At 42.3% G+C, this 22589-nt stretch overlaps 1 protein-coding gene across 2 annotated transcripts in view; it reads left to right on the forward strand.

Moving 5' to 3' along the window:
- The first annotated feature begins 454 nt into the window (after positions 1–454).
- Positions 455–22589, forward strand: part of robo1 (roundabout, axon guidance receptor, homolog 1 (Drosophila)) — a 215544-nt gene continuing 193409 nt past the window's right edge. Inside the window, exon 1 of one of the 2 annotated variants that reach the window (XM_051065358.1) lies at positions 455–741. Coding sequence is in view for 1 of the 2 variants with exons in the window: in XM_018665365.2 (XP_018520881.1) it covers positions 15852–15913 (62 nt within the window). In the remaining variant the exon portion in view is untranslated. Of the gene's footprint in view, positions 742–15549; positions 15914–22589 lie in introns of those variants that run through there. The other variant, XM_018665365.2, reaches the window with a different exon arrangement.

Consider the following 22589-nt stretch of genomic DNA (forward strand, 5'->3'; position numbering starts at 1 on the left):
CGAAATCTGCTAAGACTCATCTGAGGAGGTTTATAATGCAGTATCAAAAACTTAATTTTTGATTAAACGGGATAGAAAGACAGCCAGGTAAATACAATAATCTCAACTCTTTCATGGTGTGTGTCTTGTAGAAGCGACTGATAATATCTTGAAACAAAATAGAAAGATCATTCTGTGAGACTTTTATTCAAACATGTTTATTTGTGTTATTTTTGTTACCTTTTGCACGAATCTAGTATGAGCTACACATTCATTAGAAGACTGGACACAGCGGTCGGTTTCAGAGGCTGCTCGGTTACAGTCTCCTGACAGGCGCGGAGGCTGATGCCGGTGTCATTAGTTTAGCGCAGCTTTAGGACCCGGGGAGGCTGACGCTGCTGCTCCCTGCAGGGGGAAGCATGGACAGATCTGTATGCGCTGACTCTCCTCCGCTGCACTAACTGCTCCACACATAACAGCACGGGATATTCTCTCTTTTTTTCCCCCCCAGGATAAGCTTCATCTAAGGACTCTGCTTTGGTTCGAGTTTCCAGTGCTTTGTTTTTCTAGAAAGAAGGATAACCAGCGTCCACTCAAGTCGCTCGATCTGGCACTTTGTAGGCTGCACTGTCTACATTTCTCCCGGTTTTCGTTCTCTACAACGTGCGCAGCGAATAAAAGTTTTACGGAGCCGCTGGTATGGATCACTTGTGCTTTTGATTGACGGAAAACGTGCAGCAGCCCTCGCATCATTTAGGAGAGGTAAGTTGGATTTGAGTGAGTGAGTGTGTGTGTGTGTGTGTGTGTGTGTGTGTGTGTGTGTGTGTGTGTGTTTAGGATGCTGCAAGTGCCTGTACAGTTTTGGTGAAAAATGGTGCGTGTTGGTCTCTCTGGCGGCGTGGAGGCTTGCTGTGCAGTGCTGTTTGCATGATTCATACAGGCAAGGCTGCGGTTGTTCTGACTATGGATGGTGCTTAGACACGCAGGCTGCGCGTAAAGGCATCGTGCCTTTACGCAGATCCGGAGCAGGCAGACCTCCTTCCTCATAGCGCACAAGACAAGGCACGACACAGCAAATCATATATGAAACTACATAGTGCCGTGAAATCAGCACTTTATTGTAAATGCTTTTCCCGCAGTTGGTGTGGTGCTGTGTTGCGATTTGTCAGGTGTTACCCTGTCAGAGCAGCCTGTTGACTGACTGACGGGACGCCGGAGCTGTCCCCCTTCTCTGTGGTGCTGAAAGTTTCCCAACCGGCCACATGGTTTGTCGCATCATCACAGGAAAAAGAAAAGACAGGGGATTACAGCGACGTGCAGATGTGCGCTTCTGGTAGTTTCTGGTTTTAAAGGCCAAACCCCACCAGGCTGTTTATCTGTCAGTCTGTTGGGAATAAATGATGCACGGTTGGTGTTGCGGGTGGGGGTGGTGGGGTGGCAGAGGAGGATGCGTGTTGTGCGCAGCCAGCGCCGTCTTGCCGCACTGAAAGCAGCATCTCCAGCAGGGATTGCACCGGACAGTGAGGGACGGTGAATCAACACAGTGTGAATGAGACACAGGAGGAATTCCAAAAGACTGAGCGAACATCCAACAAAATGCTCCACCTCTTTAATTTACAGTAACATTGAAGTTACTGAGTGTTACTGTGTGGTTATATAATATACTCAGATGTAAGTAGCAGTGTGTTGGTGAAACCAGTTTTTCATCTTTTAAGTGACTTTGCTTCTCTGCAGGGTCTCAGTTATATGAACTTCTCACACATACGCACACAATAGTGAAAGACTCTGTATGTCTGTTTATTGTATGTCACCCAGAACTTTCCCTTTGCCAACCAAAGTACATAAGAAGACTAGTGTCTGTTGCTTGTGTGTCAAAAATACCTCAGGTGTGAAGGGTGCTGATGTGCATTTGTCCCTGTCACCCACTGTGAGGAGACTCCTACCTGTGATTGCTCCCATCACTAATCCGGCGCTCCGCACCCTCTTGAGATTTACAACAGGGCTGTGGAGGATTTATTTATTTATTTATTTATTTATTTTTTGTGCACAGGTGGAGTGCCATCCATGCAGCTGCTGCTGTGGCATCGCTTCACATTTTCTCCCCCTGTGCTCGTGCTCCAGACTGTGATGTAGTCAGCCTGGTGTGATATTGTGTGGGTCTTAACTGGCCTTGGCAGCGTTCGCCACCATGGTACTTTCCAGATTGATTCACTTTCCCAGAGAACTGAAGAGCCTCCTTTTTTTTTCCTTTTTATCTTCTTTTTATCTCTTTGCTCTCTAGTTGCAGTGATGGAAAAGATGGTGGGGGTCGTTGGGAGGATTTTCCAATCAATGCTTTGCTTTCGCTTTATATTGCAAGCCCCTATTTCTGCAGGGAAAACTTTGCTTTGCTTCAAGTAAGCATCGTGTGGGTTTATTTTTTGAGTTTCACTGAAGACTTTTTCCTTTTTATGTCAAACCATAAATTATTATTGACAGTAATAAGATTAGATATTCCTAATGCAAGCCCTTCGTGGTTTTTAAAATGATTTTATCAGCCTGCTGTATCACCATAATTCCATAAAGTCATCAATTATTCTTTTGAGTTTGTTTCCCCATTTATTATGTTACAAAGTAAATGCTTTTGAAGAGTAACATTTTGCCTCTTTGACTGTGATCTTATCTCTTCCTTTTCACTGCAGATCTTATCATTTCCTTTGTCATGGCCACATCCTGACACTATCACACTGCATCAAAATGGCACTAATTAAGTAAAAAAAAGATACAATAGAGAAATGACTAGGGAAATTGGGCGCATATTCATGGGGAATAATAGCAGAAATGAAAATGACTGTATTTGCAGCTTCTTCTCACTTTTGTTTGTGGGATGGGTGACTTTGCCCCACTGTGAACTGTTGGTCACACGTCTGTGGTTGCCTGGGTAAATCTCTCTAATCCAGAGAGGCGCACCAGATATGCCTTCATGGCAAATTTGGGGCTTATCGGCAGACTTGGAATTTTTGCGTGTGGCAGCCAAACCAGAACATTAATAGATTTCATCTAACAGGATTAGTGATATTTGGAAATAAGACGGGAGGCAGAAAATGAATAAGACATTAATACCCTGTGAGCAAAACCAACAACACTAACTAATGTGTGAATAATGATTCTTTGAAAGGCACACAGACTTTTCTTTCATAAATCCCCCCAGAGCTGCATTGCAGAATTATGATTGTGTTTGCAGTCACATTTCCTGTTTGTGTTCTCACTCATTCATGTTCGCCGGTTGAGAAGATTGAAAAGTAGCTTGAAAAATGCAACAAACCTGCACTAGAAGCATGAAATATTTCTGGTCCAGAAAACAACTCTGCTATAGACACAGAAAGAAACACAATAATAACCCTTTGTCAGGCAAAAATGATAGAGGAAGTTACCATCACTCAACTCCATCTTCCTTCCACCCTGAAGATGTTTTAACGCCCTGAGGCTGCTGACGATTGATTTGTGTTTTATTGTTATTATTTTTCATTCCAACGCCATATAGAATGAAATCACTGTCCTGCAAGGTTGCTTGATTGAAAAGCTGCCGTTCCCCCTCGTCGTCTGCAGCTCATCCCCACTGAGAGCCCCGGGGCTGCAGGTCCAACAGCGGGGGGGGGGGGTCCTGTTCCTGTTCCCTCTGACACCCGACCTCACATGCAAAAGGTCGAGCGACACTGGCTGTCGGCAGGTCTCATCATTCCCTCATGACGTGGCCATTATGGTGCCCTCTGGATGGCATGTCAGTCACCCATGGTGGCAAGTCAATTAGTCGTGTCCAGAGGGGGTTAGGGTGTGTTTGCTGGTTGGATTTTGTCAGTCATCTGAAGGTGGGAGACACACTGAAAGCGGATTACAATTTCTAATTACTGCGTGTCATGAGGCAACGAAGGGCCCAAGTATATTAACTAGCTTTAAATATTTATTTTAATTCAACAGTTATTCCTCATGCAAATATTTTTTTTTTTTTTCTAACACCCTGATTATGGGAAGTGTTTCCACTTTGAATCAGTGATTTCCTTTTTTATGCTGATTTGTCATGCGGCAAAGAATGCACTGAGGACTTGAGCAGAATAATATGCTGCGAGTTAAGAATAACTGACTTCTTCATCAACAACAACAACAACAACAACAATAACGAGAGGGCGAAGAGAGGAGGATGAATGCTGTCGAGAAGCAGAGAATAGGAAATGGGACAAAGGAGATGATGATCAAAGGCGTGGATTAAGATATCTCCAGTTGCCTCTCGAGGAGATTCGGTGTTGTGTAAATCAAACAGACGATCTGCAGCACAACGTGGAGATTAATGCTGTTAAGTACCTGGAAGATTGCTGTACAAAAGCTCATCATAATATGTGTGTGTGCATGCACAGGGAGCTAGCAGGTAGCTCAGTCATTTATTTTCACGCATGTACTCAGTTTTTTTTTCAGTTCTGGTGATGGTAGGAATAGATAAGGATTGGATTACACTTTTATTAAGAGAGGTTAATGCTGATTTCCAGTCAGATATTCCTGTTTACTTTACCAGTTTGCTTTGTATTTTTTGTATAGACATTCAGACACTGTCCTCTTTCCTGCCACTGAGGAGGAATTTGCTCTGTCCCCAAATCTCTAATGTAATACAGATGTACAGCTCCATAATGTGTGAAATGGAAGAGATTGAAAATGTGGCTGAGTCCGTACTCTATGATTTGTCTCAGGATAACTGTGCATTTGCTGCTCCACAACTCCCAATAATATAACCCATGTAAAGTATGATTGTGATCAGCAGTAGTCAGCACCAAGACGCTCTGTCCCACGCCTCAATTATTTCTAAAAAATGGGAACCACTTGCCACTTAGCATTAAAGGAAATGTATTGGGGGGGTACGCCTTTGTGATAGACTTCTGTCCTATCCAGGGGGTTTATGTTGTACACCTGCTGTAAGCTGCTTCATGCCCCTGCATTGGGCGATAAGCTCCTGGCCTGTGAGCCGCCTCAGCATGAACAAGGCTTACTCACACTGAAAAGCTCACAGACAAATGTAAATGATGAGAAAACTATTCTGTGGATGCAAAACGCTTTTGCCATGTACTGTCAAACCTGAAGATGCTGGGCAGCACGCAAGAGGTTTGCAGTTTTAGATTATGTTAAAGGGTAAAGTCAACTGAAATTAGAATTCATTAATGTTAAAAAGAAAAAAAAAACAAAAAACACAATTGTAATCACCTGAATGATGAGGTTAAAGTTTTTTGCCATGATAATGTCCCCTACATTAGCATTCATAGTTTGACTGGTGCAGTATCTGTATGTCCCCTCTAGTGTGGGACAAATGTAATACTGGGTTGTGCAGGAGCTGCTTACTCAGCAGGTGGGAATCAATGCTAACATTAGCAAGCTAAGCCACCAAGCATCAGCCCAGCACACCAGCTTCCACTTTCTGCGTGGGATACAAACTTAATAGCACCATAAATCCTACCATATGCTGAATGTTTTAAATAGTACATAACCTGCTGTGCGTGTTGTTGCAGAAGTGGTCCATACAGGGCCATACAGGGCTATGATGTCTCCTAGCAACGACGGCTCACAAATGTCAGTCAACAGTTGCCATGAAAAACACTCACCAAGAAGCCTGATGCTTGGACAGTTTTATCCTCTTCTGAATAATGGAAAAATGTGCACAAGAGCTGCAGTATCGATACAGTTTAAATGTTCCCACACACAAAGTGAGAAGATTTCTACCCCCAGTTTGCTGCACCTTTGTCATGTTGTGATAAACATCTGTTTTAGAGCCTGGACCTCCCCTTCCATCAGTGGCAACTCACACACTACCCAGCATTTGGCAGGATATCTGTTGTCTATTATTTTGTGTTTTTTCTTGCTGTAAGGTGCTGTAATATTTAGCAGGTTTTTAAAAACAGCTTGGATCCCAGTGGGAGACACTGAGCTGTACTTGGGGGTACAACTAAAGTGTCTTTTGATTTGAGCGTGGCCTGTACTTGGACGTAGTTTGAAATGTGAGGATGAAGCGGCGATCATCTTCCTCTTTATTCCCTTTTCCCTCTGCCTCCTCCTTCTCCCCCAGTTCTACACTCTCCCTCTGATATACCTGATAACTAGCTAACTGCTAGCTGGCTGCAACACAATGACAAGACTGGATAAGTAATCCATCAAGAACACAAAAACACACGGCAAGGTCACTCCTGCAGTGTGCCCACACTAGCTTGGATTCAGGATGTGAGCTGTTATTTGCATGCTCTTGTTTGTCTCATGCAGTATCTTTAAACACAGTGGCAAGGTTGGTGCATGCTCAGCAGTGGCTCAATGTTTGATGTCAATACCCAATTCCAAATGGGATGAGGGGAGAGTACACAGCTGGCTGGTGTGTATTGTCTGTCTGTGTCTCAGATGTCTGCACTGCTCTAATTTTGTAACAAAGTCAAATAGACTCTGTGTATGTGCGTGTCTATGTGTGCACATTAATTTTTATGATGTGTTTGTGAAAATCCGCCTGCTTACATGAATGCGAACGGTCGGTCAGCAGCAGTGAGAGCACATGAGTATCTGCTTTCATGCCTACGTGAGTGTTTGTAGTGTGTCTTTTAAAACTGTATGCAGCCCGTGGGATCGGTGGCAACCCGCAACAGAGGGCAGGTCATCAGTAAGGTGCACATCATCTTGTCTGGGCTCCCGGCAGAGACAAAGGCAGTAGACGCCCCCTTTGAGGCAGCTGAGAACAAAGCATTAAATGTGCAGCACTGCATTAAGGCAGGTAGATAAAAAGATACATGGATTAATCTGTGTAATAGATATAGTGAAATGTGCTCTCTGCTAGTCTACTCAAAATCAATGGCCATTATGTTTCCTGGACTGGTGTGCAAAGAGCCTATTTCTCCTCATGTGTACACTTTCGCTGTGTAATAGTTGCTTTGCTTAATGATGGGCCGGCATGGCCCCATGGACATCGTTTGTCCCCTTTAATTACCTGGAGGTAGAGATTGTTATTCATGGTAAGGGACAGGGGAATAGCCCTCTGTACGCCCCCTTCCCTAAGGCCTACTGCTCTGAGCATTGATGTGGGAGGATGTGCAGAAAACAGATGCTACCCCATGATTTCTGAGTGTTTGTACTAATGATGAGCTCCACCAGGCTATCTTTCAGCCCTTTTAATGGCGGCTCGGCCTGATTTAAAGTCTGGCTTTATGGATAGAGCAGTGGTTTCCAATCCTTCTCATCACCAAGGGCCATACTGAAGCTCCTTTATACAGCGTGACTCTATTTCTTTTACACAGCAATCCTTATGTGGAGTTGAGGGCAAGTCTGACTCGCTGTCTTCCATCAAGTCTGGCACTGTTTGTTTTAGAGGCAAACCAGTAGTTTCATCCCATTCACTGCAAAATGTGTATACTCCCAAAACACAATTTCTTAGATTGATTTCCTTCCTGCCAGGTCGCCATTGATCGCTGTTCATTTCAGTGCAATATGAAAATTAACTTGCAGAGACTTGAAATCTTCCGAGGTAGCCAATCAATCACATTTTTCGCCTCTTTGGCATTCCTCATTCTTAAGCAGAATTGCGAGCATTTTGAAAACTCTCTTTGTTGATGCATTCAAGAACGTCTGGACTTTTACGATTTTGAGAGTTGGCTGACATTGCAGTCCTAAAATCAAAGCCAGGAGACAAAAAAAGATGAGAATACATTCAATTATTGAGAGGGTGAATGAGTAAGGCTAATGTTTGGCAAGTCACCTCTTTGAGATTGAGTGTTGAAAATACTTGAAAAGAAGCAAAAAAGTCCTTGGTCACAGCTACATTTTCACAAAAAGATATGGTATTTAGACAAGACAGAGAAGCAACTACAAACTGCATCATCCTTTATCACTTTAAAAATAGCATCTACTGTTTGTTTACTTTTTTGCCTTTACCACAGACGTCTCAGTAATACCACCAAGACACACAAGGACGTCTCAAATATTGAGGGTTCTTAGCATAGATATTGATATCATTGGCGAGACCAGCATGTTTTTCCTCCTCCTCGTCCCGTGCATGACTGTCTGTCCTGCTATAGTGTTTAAGTGTGGGGCGGGATGTGTCCCGGAGGCTGGCTCTAATTCCCAGTGGTGTCCATCAGACCCCTGTCCCTCGAAGCTCTGACAGAAGGGGCTATTATTTTCTCATCGCCCCGGTGGCCCGTGTCCCCGGGGAGAGGCCTCACCACGTGACTGACAGCTCCGTAAACACGAGCAGCCCCGGGGTGACTGAGTGAGAGCTCACCGCAGTGACGCCCTTGTCCCGCCTTTTTTCCGCCCCCCTCCTTCCCCCCCTTCCCCTCCCCTCCTGACCAGACTTTTCATCTCTCATGTGTCTCACCACCGTGACCTGGTCCACCCTCAGCCTCCCCACATTGCCTTCACCTGGCGCCCGGGGTCAGAAGTCACCTGTGCTGAAGTGAGGTTATTTCTAACCTTACTGCACCCTGCCACGAGCTGACCAGGAAACAACAACTCCCCCAACCCCCTAATACTTTTGTCATCCATTCCATCCAGCCAAACCTCTTTTTCTCCCTGTGATATTTTCAATATTTTCAGATGCACTCTATTAGTTCCTTTAATGCAGTATCATAACAATGTAGCAGAGATTTCAGGGGCTGCCCCGGCTCTTGTGTGTGTGTGTGTGTGTGTGTGTGTGTGTGTGTGTGTGTGTGTGTGTGTGTGTGTGTGTGTGTGTGTGTGTCAGTGGGTCTAACTCCTGTGTAACTAAGACAGATGACTGTGTCAAGGTTGTTTCCCCACAGGGCTAGGAGAGTAGTTCTCCTCCCAAGCTGCTCTGCTTCCTCCACTTTGCCGGCCTCATTGGGCCACACTGCTTATTGTAATGACCTAATGTAGATTCAGGATCAGCAGCCAGGGGCATCCATCTACATCAGGGTGCAGGAGACAGGAATACCCTCTGAGTCTGTCTGCTGCTAGTTTGTGTGTCTGTGTTTGTCTGCGTGTACACATGTGTGCTCCTGCACGTCTTTAGGTATGTGATTGGATGTACAGGAGAAACCCTGTGTCTTACTGGATTATTTTATTATTATTTTTAACACATATTTTAGTTTTTGTGGAAGTCATTAAGAAATCACATGAGAAAATGAACAGGAATTTGGCTAACAGGATAGAGTGCACACATTGTATGTTAAACACAAACACCTCTGGTGGGCGTTACATCTTTTATGTTGGATTTTCTCTTTTACATAAAGATATTGCTGGGGGGGGGCAATCGTCAATGTGACTTGTATTTAAGCAAAATGTAAAATGTAATGAAAGAAAATGAGTGAAGTGCTTTTATTAACACTGTGCTGCCTGATTGTAGTTCTCAGTTATTCGATTTGTTATTGAGCTAATTTTCTCTCTTACTGTTTTATCTGATGGCCAAAAAGACTTTAATGTCCTCTGATGTCTTAGAAGTTCTTCAACTGCCAGTAAACTGACCTTGTCTGTGAGCAAACTAAGTAGGGAATGGAATTAAATAAAATAAAATAAAAAACCTTTGTGGAAGCGATATTTCCAACTTGGCAATGAAAGGCATCTGAAAGGCAACTGAACATGGATGCCTCCTATTGGCTAGGTAATTAAACCCCTAACATATCATTCAGAAACTAAATTATAGTTCTTACCAGTAAAATTGGCAGTATCTTTAGTGGCTGATTGGCATCAGTGCTTTGCAAATCATATCCATTGTTATCTTGTGCACATGGTATGAATGTGGCACAAAACCTTGTCCACTTCCATTTTTAGCAAATTCCAAATATTCACTCACGGTATTGTAGTTTTACTGAGTGGTCAGTGTCAGTTCAGCTCCCCAAAGGAGTGCTGTTTTAGGTTAATGTAAATATGGCAAAGTCCAAGGTTGAGAAATGTTGATCTTCTTAAGACACGTGAACACCTCTTAAATTTGACTTAAAGAGTTGTGTCTTTATTCACACAACTCTTTCGCTGGTAGTATCTTTTGTTCCACATCAGAATTTAAATATTCTATTTCTGGTTACCATAAATGACACACTGAATTACAAGCTATTTCTTTACTGGTTTTGTCTCCTTTGTCCCACCTGCTCTGTTCGTCTCTGACTTGGTTGTCTAACTTCTTAGTGTATCCCTAATTTACAGGTGTTAATTGTTCCATCTGCAGAAAAACAGCTAATGTTCAGATGTTGAGTATTCCTGAATGCCTGAAGTGTATATTATAAAAGTCGATTTAAACACTCACTCTATCGGCTACAGTATGTCAGCTTCTTCTGCTATCAATCTTACACAATAGCAGGAATGATTTCCCAGAGATCTACTGCATCTTATGAGGTAGGGAGAGAATTGACTGTAATTCAGTCCAGCTCTGTGCTAATGATAATGATGCATTTTGCTTCACCTGATGGCCAGCAGAGAGACCAAAATGATTTTCAACCATATTCAATTTAATTATATGAATTAAACATTATGTAAGAATTATATGATTTTATGTCTTTCCTCATTATAACAATGGTATAAAAAAGATGAATATTGAAAAGCAAAAGTTGAACTGAAAAGCAACATTAATCTACTTTATCGATCCATTAAAATTGTCTTCCCCATTTAGCCCTGTTGGAGGTTGATATAGTCACTTTGTGCTATGAGACAGAAAAAGTCCTACTTGTTGTACCCTTAATGATAGTTCTATAAATAGAAACCCCTGCAGTCTTCTGCTCGCCCTGCCTTGTTTGGGTGCCATGGATGGCTCTTTCTCTTCACTTTGTGTTTAACCGACTTAAGTGATGATATTTTTTTGACCTTTCATAATCCCCAAGCACTAAAATGCACTCAGAAAAGCTTTTAAGAATGACTTCAGCCGATATAATGATAGAGGAGCATCTGTAAGTTGAGCACTGCCATGATATTATGAGCGTTTCATTGCATTGATAGAGACAGATGTTAGCGACAGTCAGTGAAGATTCACTACAGTATATATCAAGTATTTTCAAATTCCAGGTGCCTTGCCAAGTATATTTTAAGTAGTCCTTTAAGTAGGTTTAATAAATAGCCATAACTGTAGGCAGTATTTCACTGTAGTAGAAACATTCATTATTCAGTGCTTTCCCAAAGCCAGCTTGGGAAATGGCAACATGACAAACGTGCTTCCAGTAGTATTTTCTTCTATGCATATTACTTGTGTGTCTCTCTTAGCTTTGCTTCCGTTAGTGTAGCTGCTTTATGTTTCACATGTGTTTTCCTGTTCAGATTTTGCATGTTTATGTGGTTGTTATTTTAATAGATAATTTAATATCAGGCTGAAGGACAACATGCAAAAAAATTCCACTTGGCTTACACTGGCACATATAGCCTACAGCAATACTGGCCAATGTGTATTGTTCCTGTGGAAAATAAAAATGAATAAATAAAGAACTGTATCTGTAGTCAGGCCATAAAACAGAAATACAGAAACCCTCAGCCTCATGCCCTCTGTCTGTAAATCCCCTTTTCTCCAGCTCACACACACCCTCAAAACTTTCCGACTCATCTCTCACCTATTGCCCTCCTTCCTCTCCTTCCTGAGCCACTTTCTAGGTCAGGGGAGGCAAGACATGTCCTTATGTTACAAGGATAAAGTCATAGCCTTCTAAAGAATAGGTTGAGATTTCATGTTCAGAAATATGCTTTTTTGTGCACAGAGAGACAGACAAGAATGTATATCTTATATGTATATCTGTAAATATGAAGGTTCTGCTAACAGTCAGTCAGTCTTTGCCTTGCATAAAGAAACAGGGAAATGGCTCTTAGTTAACACAGTCCACCTATGTACTATTTCTTTGTCACGACAAATAGGCATTTTTAGACTTCAGATTCTGTACATGTTAAACAAACAAGGTGTAATGTGCTAATAAGGGAGGTCTAGAGGTGCTAGTAGGTGGACTGGACAGAGCCAGGCTAACTGTTTCCCCCAGTTCAGTCTGTGCTAACCTAAGCTATCCAGCTGCTGGCTTTAGCTTCATATTTAGTGTCCAGATGTGAGAGTGGTATCAATCTTCTCATCTAAGTCTCAGCATGAAAGGGAATAAATATATTTCCCAAAATGTTGAACTATTCCTTTAAATGTAAAAATGAATAAGGAAAAGTTTTGGAACTTTGAAATCCCAGGTTTTGTCTGATGATAATTATCTCCTGACATTTTGTTAATAAAGGCAGTTTTTCTTTATTCTTTCGACGTCTTTGTCCTCACACACTTTCAAATTACAAAACACAGTAGAGATGTCGGTATGTGTGTGTGTGCAGGCATGTGTGTCCGTGTCACCATTTTAGTACAGTGTGGGCGTTTTCTGCTCTTGAGAGAATGAGACTTGAGGTAACAAGGGGCAACATCTCAGGAGGCTGTAGTCTGCTCTTTCTGATTTATGCCTCGATCCTGACAACAAATTAACGCTGGGGCCTTTCTTTCAGATAACCCCCCCTCCATTAATAACAAAGCTAGCCCCTGTAGCAGTGCACTACTGTAATGAGCCACTTTATGTTAATGCAGCTTCTCTGGAGTATGTGAGTGCAAAGTTAATTCCACAAAGTATGAAAGTCTTTTGTGATACAATGAATATTCAGCTCAGGACTCTTTCTGTTTGCCTGCCACAGTCAAGATAAATACAGAGGGAGAAATCTGAAAATGCCCTTTTTGTATAAGCTTTCTGTAAACAAACACTAAGGCGGGCCTGTGTGGATGACAGGCTCCGTAACTGCCAATTTGATTTGGCTGGTAGTATCATTTATTTCACTCAACACAGAGGGGAAGGATTGGAGGAGAGAAAGATATTTTGGCAAAAGAACAAGAGTGTAATAGGAAGAATGTTACCTTGAACACACTCACATGTGCAGATGCTCGTAGAAAAACCTCAAAAAAAAAACACACTCTGACCCTCAGTTTTAATTGGCTGAGGGAAAAGGAGGCTGTGATCCCTGTCTGTCAACGTGTGAATACACTAATTAACTAGAACCTTGGAGCATTGTAATCTCTGGATTTTGGGGTATCATAATGTATTAACTTTAATTAAGCTTGTGAGCTATGTGAGCTAATTAGATGAATGTGCTTATTTGTAATCTGGATAATATGAATACATTTTACACAAGCTCAAATCAGTCAGTCTTGCTAATTACAGTATAGTGTGATAGCTCTAATTGGTGATTGTGTGTCTGCCTGTGAATGATACACTGTAGCTGCTGTTGCTGCTGCTGCTATCTGTGCCCCCTGACTTAGGCTAATGTGATGAAATTCTCATGGAGAGATGATGTGCTCTGCTGAAGGCTGACAGTCCCAAGGAGAAGGGCTCACCATGTCAGAGGCTTGTTGAACCACGTACATGTTCAGGACCACTGCTCCTGTCTGTCAGCACCCAGACAGTACAAACCCACTGTGTTCTCATTATCTACCTGAGTTTTTTTTTTCTTTCTCTCTCGCTCTCTCTCTCTTTTCTTTCCTGCTCTGTGGTGATCTCTGTAGCTGCAGCTGTTTACCCATGTATAGTTTTCATGTCTCATATCACACATTTGATCTTCGTCTTCGTCTTTTCTGGAGCATGAAGGTTTACCACCATGTGTTGTCAGGGCCAGTGGTTTGAATGGTGCAAGGAGAAGGAAGGACTGTACCAGTTTCACAGCTCTGATTTAAACTAAGCCATCTCCCGACATTTAAAGTGTAACTTGAAGGATATTTTTGAGGCCAGGGCCTATATTTTGGTTTCAGCTGAAGATAAGTAAAAGATAAAAGTAAAAAAAAAATCCTTTACGTTCACTCCTACCCATAAACCTAAGAATACTTAATGTCTTTTGACTTTAAAGTTCCAGTAAAAAACATACAATAACAGAACTCCATTGGCCCTCTGTGTAGGTTAAAGGGGTGTTCCATTTAGTATTGCTCTTCTATAGTGCTGGGGCACTTATAAGAGACAAAATTAAAAGGGAATAGTCAAATTTGAGGGAGCAGAGGCTGCTACATCTGGACTTTTTTTTTCTTTCTTTTTTTAGTTCCTATTAGCTTCAAAAGCTCCCACATTTCCCATAATCCAATTCAAAAGCATCTTTCATCAGACCCTCATCCCCTCTCCCACCCACTCTTCCCACTTTGCTACACAAGGCTTTTCATTAAAAATTTGGTGTCTCCAAGCCCTACTGCGCAGACTGAATAGTGCCCCACCTCCTGACAAGTAAACCGATCTTCATACTTGAGATTGGCAGATTTCCCCTCTGTTGGCTCTTGACAACATTCACTGTAATTCTTAAAAGTTTGATAAATATTGGCCCAGAGAAGTATTGCAAAAATATCTTAACAATGTTGTATTATAGTTAGAGTGTGTGGTGTTGTACAGTAGAATGTAAAGGATCTTTTTTTTCTGAGTCTTTTTGGAAAATTAGCAGCTGTACATCACACTGCTCTGACGGCAGCCAGTTTAACTTTACCATAAAAGATAAACGATAAAACAGAATTCAGTACACAGGCAATAGGGGGTATGTCAGATTGTAAATGAGCAAGAGAGCATGTATTCTGAAGAAGAAAATATGCCTGTGGCCCAGTTTGAAACAGACGCCCGCAGTCATGTTGACGTCAGACTGTCTGTGTGCTTCTGTATTCTGTTTATGCAGCTTGAGGCGTTCTCTGACAGCTGTGCCCAAATGAGCTCCTCAAAGTTAGAAATCATATGAAGTCAATCACAGCCTCACATAACTGCTATACCAGGGTGACACTTCTTACAATGCTAGGGGACTGCCGGCTGCAATCAAACATCACATTGAAAGAGATGAACAAGCAAAACAAGCTGTTACTATCAACACTGTACACAGACAGTAAATGCAGTGGATGCCCGTATGTTATAGTCTGTCACATAAGCCCCTCTGGAAGCCTTACCTATTTATAAGTTATTACAGAGAGCAGGTTGAAATTCATAAGGGCATATGGGAGGCAGAGGAAGATTGCCAGCCACTGTCACTTACAGTGAATGAAACCTCTGCTACTCCTGTCCTCCAGAAAGTGCATCTGAAACACACTATTAACTTTCCCATTGCTGATGTCACTTTTTATTGCCTCATGGTTTCAGGTCTTTCCGAGTTGGCAGGCACCGCCGTGCTGCTTTCCAAAGCCAGATAGATGCTTGTGTCAAGGAACAGAAATACAGCAATGATGGAGATATTATTCTGAGGATTTAATTTGCCAGAGTGGGTTGGTAAAGTGCACCTTTATGGTGATTAATGCAAAAAAGGCCACTGTGCTGTTTGGGGGGGGGGGGGGGGGTATCCTGTGTCTAGCTTAGCTCTACCATGGTGCTCACCCAGAAAACCTCAACTGCAAAATTTAGTCAGGTCTCTGGAAGAAATGGTTAGTAACTTGCAGTCGTCACTAAAATTGCTTTTAAAAGCATAATATATCCACTATCAACTATTTAAATTACAATACTTTCACAAATATGAATATGGAAAAATACCCGTAGGTTTTGGGATAAGGCCTCCGTCCATGGGTGGCGCTGTTGCAAACAGACCGCCAAGTAGCTAACCCGCCGCACAACCAAAGCAGTGGAGTTTTTTGATTTGCTGCGACTTGGCAGACAACACTCGAGTAAAAATTCGAACACCATGCCAATTAAGTCAGGAAAATGTGTCAAAGAGAAAGAAAAGTTCATTACTTGTTTACTCTGGATTCACTTCTAAAAAGCTGGAACAGAGTAATAACGAAAACGTAGCACGCGGAGCCAACGCTGGTGCCTCCGCAGCAGCTAAGAACAGCGCCAGCGGGTTGGAACCAGGTTGGAACGTGGACGTGTGGCTGAGAGCTCAACTCCCGCTCAGTCACTCAACCGGAACTAGGTCAAGTTGAGGCTGAGGCCGCGGAGATGACGGGGCGGCGGCTGCTACTAGCAGAAGTGACCCACAGGATGCTTGGACAAGAAAGCAGGTAGAATACGATAGCAGTAGCACTGTAGAATATTTTGTGCGTGTATGGTTTCTGTTGCAGGGCATACTGCATGGTTGAGCAGTTGTGTGAATGACCATACTGTTAAGGATATTAGCCTTGTGTATGTGCAAAGCGTGTATAGTCTATTACTTTGCCTTGGTTTGGATCCATGAAATCTTGCATATTGTGTATTGAGTCTGTGGAGGACTTCAGCATAACACTGGGGCGCCAGGTAAGGGGGAATCCCCCTTTTGCCACCAGGTATTTCGCACACTGTCAGTGACTTATCTATATGCAGGAACAAGGGAAGTGGTACCTTTAAGTCTTGGAAGATACAGCTCAGCCTCCCCCAGCTGATGGTGTAGGTGGGACTGAGTAATGAGATGGACCAGTTTGTAGGATGAGGTTCATCAATTAAAGCTGCACGCACAGATATATTGGTTTATGTCAGATAATCTGGTTAAGGGTGATTCATTACCACTATTATTAATGAGATATTATTAATGACAGGGGATGTATGATTGTACCATGAGGGCTTAAACCAGCCACCAGGGGACCTGGAACTGCTTTGCATATGGCAGAGAGGGTAACACGTGTGCCGCTTTTGTGCGGGACACAATATTGAGTGGCATTTGAACATGCGTTTGCTGCATTGTGCACGGGTAATTAACATTGCATAATCTACCTGCTTACAAAGCAACTTTTGTAATTAGAGTTATGATTGCGGCAGGATAATGACAGTGATTCTACAGCAGATAATGACTGTTGTGCTCTTGGCAGTTGCTGCATTGTTTGTGCAGCAGACTTCTGACATATGGGACACAAAAGGACACAATGGCTTGGACTGACTGCCTTTGTTCCCGCTCAGGCAGACCCAATCATGGCAGACAAATAGCTCTGTTGGCCATCCAAATGATGCCGACCCAGGTAAAATGGTTCAGACACGTGTGAATGGGGCCATAATGTAAAAACCTCAGCTACGTGGAGGCTCCTGTGCACCTGAGCTTGTTCACAGAGCCTAAAGCTGCCTAGTGCTCTCTGAAATAATACTGTTTCACTGGGAATCAGCCTGTCTGTTGTGCCCTTCATGCTGCTCTTAGTGCATATTATAATACGAAATTTAACACAAAACATGAGGATGAATTCTCCAGTCACTGAAATAGAATACAGTTGAGTCTGTATTTAAGTGTACTTTTTACCAGCTTTTATAAATATGTCTATAGAATGTATCAGTGCTAAATAGGCTTGGATCTCTGTGTGGTAATACTACTTCAGAAAAATCAAAGAACCACCCATCTGTCTCATGAAGAAATGAAATTGTCCTTTAAAAAGATGGTGGAGCATTTATTCAAATAAATTAAGAGTTGTCAGAGATGGCATCTTGATAGGAGGCACTTAGGCCCGTGGCGTCCGTTGCTGTGCAGTCAGTAGGGACAGGTCCATAGTGCAGACTGTGGACTAATCCATCACCGCCAGTGAGGGGGCTGGGGGCCAAGCACTTGGCTTCTCCCTCCAGGAAATAATCAGCTTTTAATTTATCACAGATCACATTCATGAGAAGACAGATCACTGTAGGGAGGCCTCATGTGACCAGGCCCATCTCCCCAGTCATGCTGGAGTGCTTTTGGCTATTTGAATTTATTCCAATTTGTGTTTTTCTCGTATCATCATTTTGCCAGTTTTTGATGAGACCCTTTACCTCTATTAAATTACGACAATTTTAACATCCACTCCAGAATAGAAAACTTCCATCCAGGCCAGACCAAATGGTGTCTGAAATGATTTCCACCATTAAAAGCATTTCTAGTGTCCAGTCTACACTGCATGACGTACAGTAGCCAGTGATGTATAGAAAGTGGGACAGCAGAGCAAGGTCTTTCCCTGTGGAATGGATGGAGCATATGCTATTATGTAAGTCAACTGCAGGGTGTCCTAATGGCTTCAGATTTGTTTCTTCTCCCTGTGTGCTGCCACAGTCTGTACCGCGGCCCCCGCAGTAGCATGGATGATTAGTAGCGTGACTTGGAGGAGCACAAGAGATGTGATCTATGTTAAGGGGGAAGGACAGTTCAGCCTCACGTTGTCCACCCTCCCCACCGATCACTTTACAGATCCCAGGCAGGTTAATCCTTTTATTGTAATGAAGTGAAGGGGCGTAATGTACTGCGAATGTGAGATGCTTAATCCAGTGTTGACGTTTTTATGAGGAAGGAGTAGCCATGGTGACACAGAGAACAGAGTAGTTGAGAGGCACAGGAACTATCTGTCAAAACATGACACTGACATAGCACAACACAACAACGTACATTTAAGGGGATTTGTTTGTGTGTCTACGCTTCAAGACTAATTCCCCTTATTTCTACTGCTCTCCCACGTACATGTTACTGTGTGATTTTTGACCAGTTCATTGGTGGTTAGTAAACAAGATGTTTATGTCTCACTGTATCAAAATGGGTAGCACCAAACAAACTAGTTGTTACATAGAGATTAGATGTAACTTGATATTTTTGAGCCACTAACTGCCAGCTGTAACTGCTGTAGTTGCAGTGAACTCTTGCGGTATTAGACTTGAAAGCTAAATGCAGGTTCCAGTCTCGCACTTTGAGAAATGACTGTCATCACCACAGCTTTTTCAAATTCAATATTTTTCTCTCAGTCAGAACTATAACACACTGTAACTATAATAAAACAAGTTGAACTCAGGTATGTTAATCGCATCACTTGGCTCCTATAAACTCTTATTTTTGGAGGATATGGTATGGTATTCATTAGCCTACGATGCTACAGTGACTTCCATTTTGTTTTTGATGTTAGTGCACATGTTAGTGCACTATTTTATGCATTACTAAGATCTTTGCTGCCATAAGACATAGCTTAATTTTCAATGCTGCAACCCAGTTTAAACTGTCAATCGCTAGTCTTTACTGTAACTACCTAGTAGTTTTGAAGAACTTAAAAAAGACTTCACACAAACCTGCAAATGTTTTTACAAATAACTGTGCAATACAATATTTGTCCGAGAGAAATAATAACGTATCTAGCTCCTCAACAGAATTGTTTATTTAGTGTATATATAGCATTAGATGATCAGCCTCAGTGAACTGCAACCAATTATTCATCAAAAAGAGTGAACAGTTCCTGTGCCCTCTATTTTTTGTTTGACCCCCACCTTCTATACCTGCCACTTTACATGTGTTTTGCAAGACTATTGTGGAATTATGTAGTGGCATACAGTAATGCTGAACTCTGGGGTCTAAAACTTTGTTGTTAATACTCAACTTGAATTGCACAGTACTCTTGACTCTCTTGTGGGTGGGCGAATCCTAGCAATGCAGAAAAATGTAATATTGGTTGCATAGAACCTGTGAAGAAGTAACTTTCTTCTTATTCAGCAAAGTACAGTACAAAAGGGAAACTTAGAAAAATGAATCTTACTTTATAATTGTCATACAGGCAAGGACAATTCCAGGTGTGCCCACCTATGTTGAGATGAAGAGCAGAATAGCAATTAATTCAAAGATAGGGTTGGATGATTTAAGTCTGTCTAAATATAATACTCACATGCTGATTGCATCTTGAGAGAGTTACTGAACACTGTAATTGTACCTCCTCTCCACACTGCCAATAAAAATTATATTGTCAGAAATGAGGAACAATATCTGTGGCCCCCATCATGCAAAAATGCCTTTCCAAGTTTTTCACTCAAGCTAATAATACATAATAATCAGCAGCCTGACTTGTTCAAATCAAGTGGGTATCTTTGTATTGGTAGCCAAGCGTAGATTTATTGCTCATGTTGATTACTGAAAACAAACCTGCAGGACAGATCCCTCCACTGCTAGACAGCTAGGAAACACTGTTGGAAGAAACATAAGTGGGAATTCATACTAAAAATACCATAATGGATGGATGGATAATGCCCAGCTGATTTTTGGCTGATTGTATTCCATGTGATAATTGTCACAAAACTTAAATGGACAATAAGCATCAATACTGTCTTGTGATCCACTCCTAAATTAGTATTTTAGTAAAATAATTTGCTCAAATGGTTCTTATTACAAAAAGATATGTTGCATTTATGTCATAATAAATCCTAAAAGCTCTTAAGTATGTTTGTACTTAGTGTATTTGTCTTCCTGTCCTCTTTGCTGTGTCCCCATACCTATGCTTCCCACTCAACCTTCCCTGTGCAGTGTAGGCACAAAACCATAAGATGAAAGAGAAATAGATTAAGCAGTGAAGTGTAGAGGTCCTAGTCAGAGGTAATATGAAGTTCATTCTTATTCTCAGAAGTCTCTAACTAGCTTACCCTTAACTTACCTGCAAATCCCCTTTTAAACATTTCACCTGTGTCCTCTCCAGGTTCAAAGCATCGGGGGAACTTCTGTCATTGGCAAGATAAATGGGAAAAGTTATGTATTTGCTCGTCCATGGTAACGGTGATAATGTTATCCACAACAGTCTGATCTCTGCTGGGTTTAAGTGCTTTGGTCATGTGGAAGTGTCATAATGAGAAACCGCAGGTTTTGAATGACATCGTCTCGGTTTAGTAGGCATCCCGAAATCAATTTGTGGGCAGTGACTGTTCTGCTGATGGTTCCTGTCTTTTGTGGGAGTTGGTCACTGAGCCAGCAGCAATGCTTCTTGTCACTGCCTGATTAATTGGCTTCAATCCATTCAGCAGTCATTGAGTCAGATAAAGACAGACAATAAGGGCCTTTCATTCCTCTCGAACTGAATTGCTAGTGAATGTAGAGGAAGCCGCTGAAACAACTCTTGTAAAACATGCTCATTTCCTTTGATGGAAGCAGGCTTTATAATGAGTACAGAGGAATGGTCATTGATTGGACCGTGATGCATCTTCACATATGTGTTTGTGGTTTCCAGAGGGTAGGGCTCAAATAAATCTTCCTTTATCTGTAATACGTCCATTCATTAATCAAATGGCACAGGGTGATGAGTTGAATTACGAGTCCAGCTCCCCACCGCTTGCTTCTGGGTTGAGGAGGCCATCTAACCGCCTTGTATCCCACGTTCCCAAACCAAAGACCCCTGGCGCCCACTTGTCACAGCCATCTCCTGACTGGTAATTGGGTATTTATCAGATTGCCTGCAAGAGGACGATGCAGTGTTTATCTGACACAATTATCAAGGAAAAATGGTGAGGGGAAACCTAGTCCGCCGCTCCTCCAGGATACTGGCTTGCTGCAGGTTCGGGTGGCCAGTCGGAAGAGGAAGCGCTGAAATCTTTTACTCTCACCACAGGGACTTCTTTATCAGACATTTAGGTGGGAATACGCTTGTCATCATCACATGCAAATGGAGCAATTGTGCAAATTCAACGCATAATTCATTGGCCCTGCCGTGACATTGGAGGAATGAGAGGTGATGATAACACACGCTGCAGAAATGAGCACCCCATGGTTGAGATCTGATAGACGGCCTTTTCAGAGGCTCTTCTAATTCTGAGACCTGGAAATGCATATAAAGGGTTGCAAGAGTGTCCACTGAGTACCTGGAGATAAGATTGGAAAAAAAAGCTATAAGAGAAAATTGGTATGCTTGTGCCTTCTTTCTCCTGGAAACCTATTACAGAAAGGTGAGTGTGGGAGAGAGGGAGGGAGAGGAAGAGAAGGAAGCCATTAAAAGAAGGAGCTGCCAGTAATAAGTGACAAATAGTTGGTCCATTTGGTATTGCATGAATTAAAAGGACATGAAAGTTTGGAGGAATTAAAGGGACATTTAACACATGACTTGAAAGAGAACATAGTACAGTAGTATAAAAATATGGTGTAGAGTGCAAACTTTCTCAGCATTGGTAGCTCTGCGAACGGAGCATTTTTACCCCCCTTTTCATTATCGCATACCGTCACCTTTTTACTGAGGAGAGGCGGCATGAAGTGCTCTTCATCATCTTCAGATGCAAGGCTTGAAGAGACTCTGTCACCACTGTAGTGCCTTGGAATGTATGATAAAGCTAGTCCATCATATTTTAGTTGAAGCATATCCAATTCAAGGAGTATGTCGTGCCTAGGAAAAATAGGGGCAGCAAAGAGAGAATCGTAGTGCATAGCAGCGCAGGGAGGAAAGTGTGAAAGAGAGATACGGAAAGAAGACTGGGAGACGGAGCAGCCGAGGCTGCCTGGCCTGCTGGATGTAATCAAACAAGGGTGAACAGGTTGTTCCACAGATGGCTGATCCGGAGAATCCTCCGATATATTTCCATGCTACAGACGGTACCTGTCACTGCACGCAGGTGATGTCAGCGCGGCAGCATTGTCTAGCACACACCACTAAACTCTGACGCTTTTGTCTCACCTGTCTGAAATCAATTTGACATGGAGGCATTTGTTGTGTGTGTGTGTGTGTGTGTGTGTGTGTGTGTGTGTTTGTGCGAAAAAAAGAAGATACTGAGTAGAGAAAGTCGATTCACAATCTTCTTAGCATTCTAAGGCTGAGCTCTCTTTGGATTACACTGTAAATTATGGATTCAACTGCCATACCATTACAACGTAAAGGAACTCGATAGAGAATTGAGTCATTTGTCATGACTGCTTTGTATTCACTGGTGCTTTAAAATGTTATTAGAAATGGGATGTTTTAGGTATAGTGGTCATGCTGCTGCAGTAATTGCTGTTTTCCCCTGCACTCTGGAATTTTATCGTATTTCGCACAG

The sequence above is a fragment of the Lates calcarifer genome, linkage group LG21 (assembly GCF_001640805.2).
Source record: "Lates calcarifer isolate ASB-BC8 linkage group LG21, TLL_Latcal_v3, whole genome shotgun sequence".
NCBI classification, from domain to species: domain Eukaryota; kingdom Metazoa; phylum Chordata; class Actinopteri; family Centropomidae; genus Lates; species Lates calcarifer.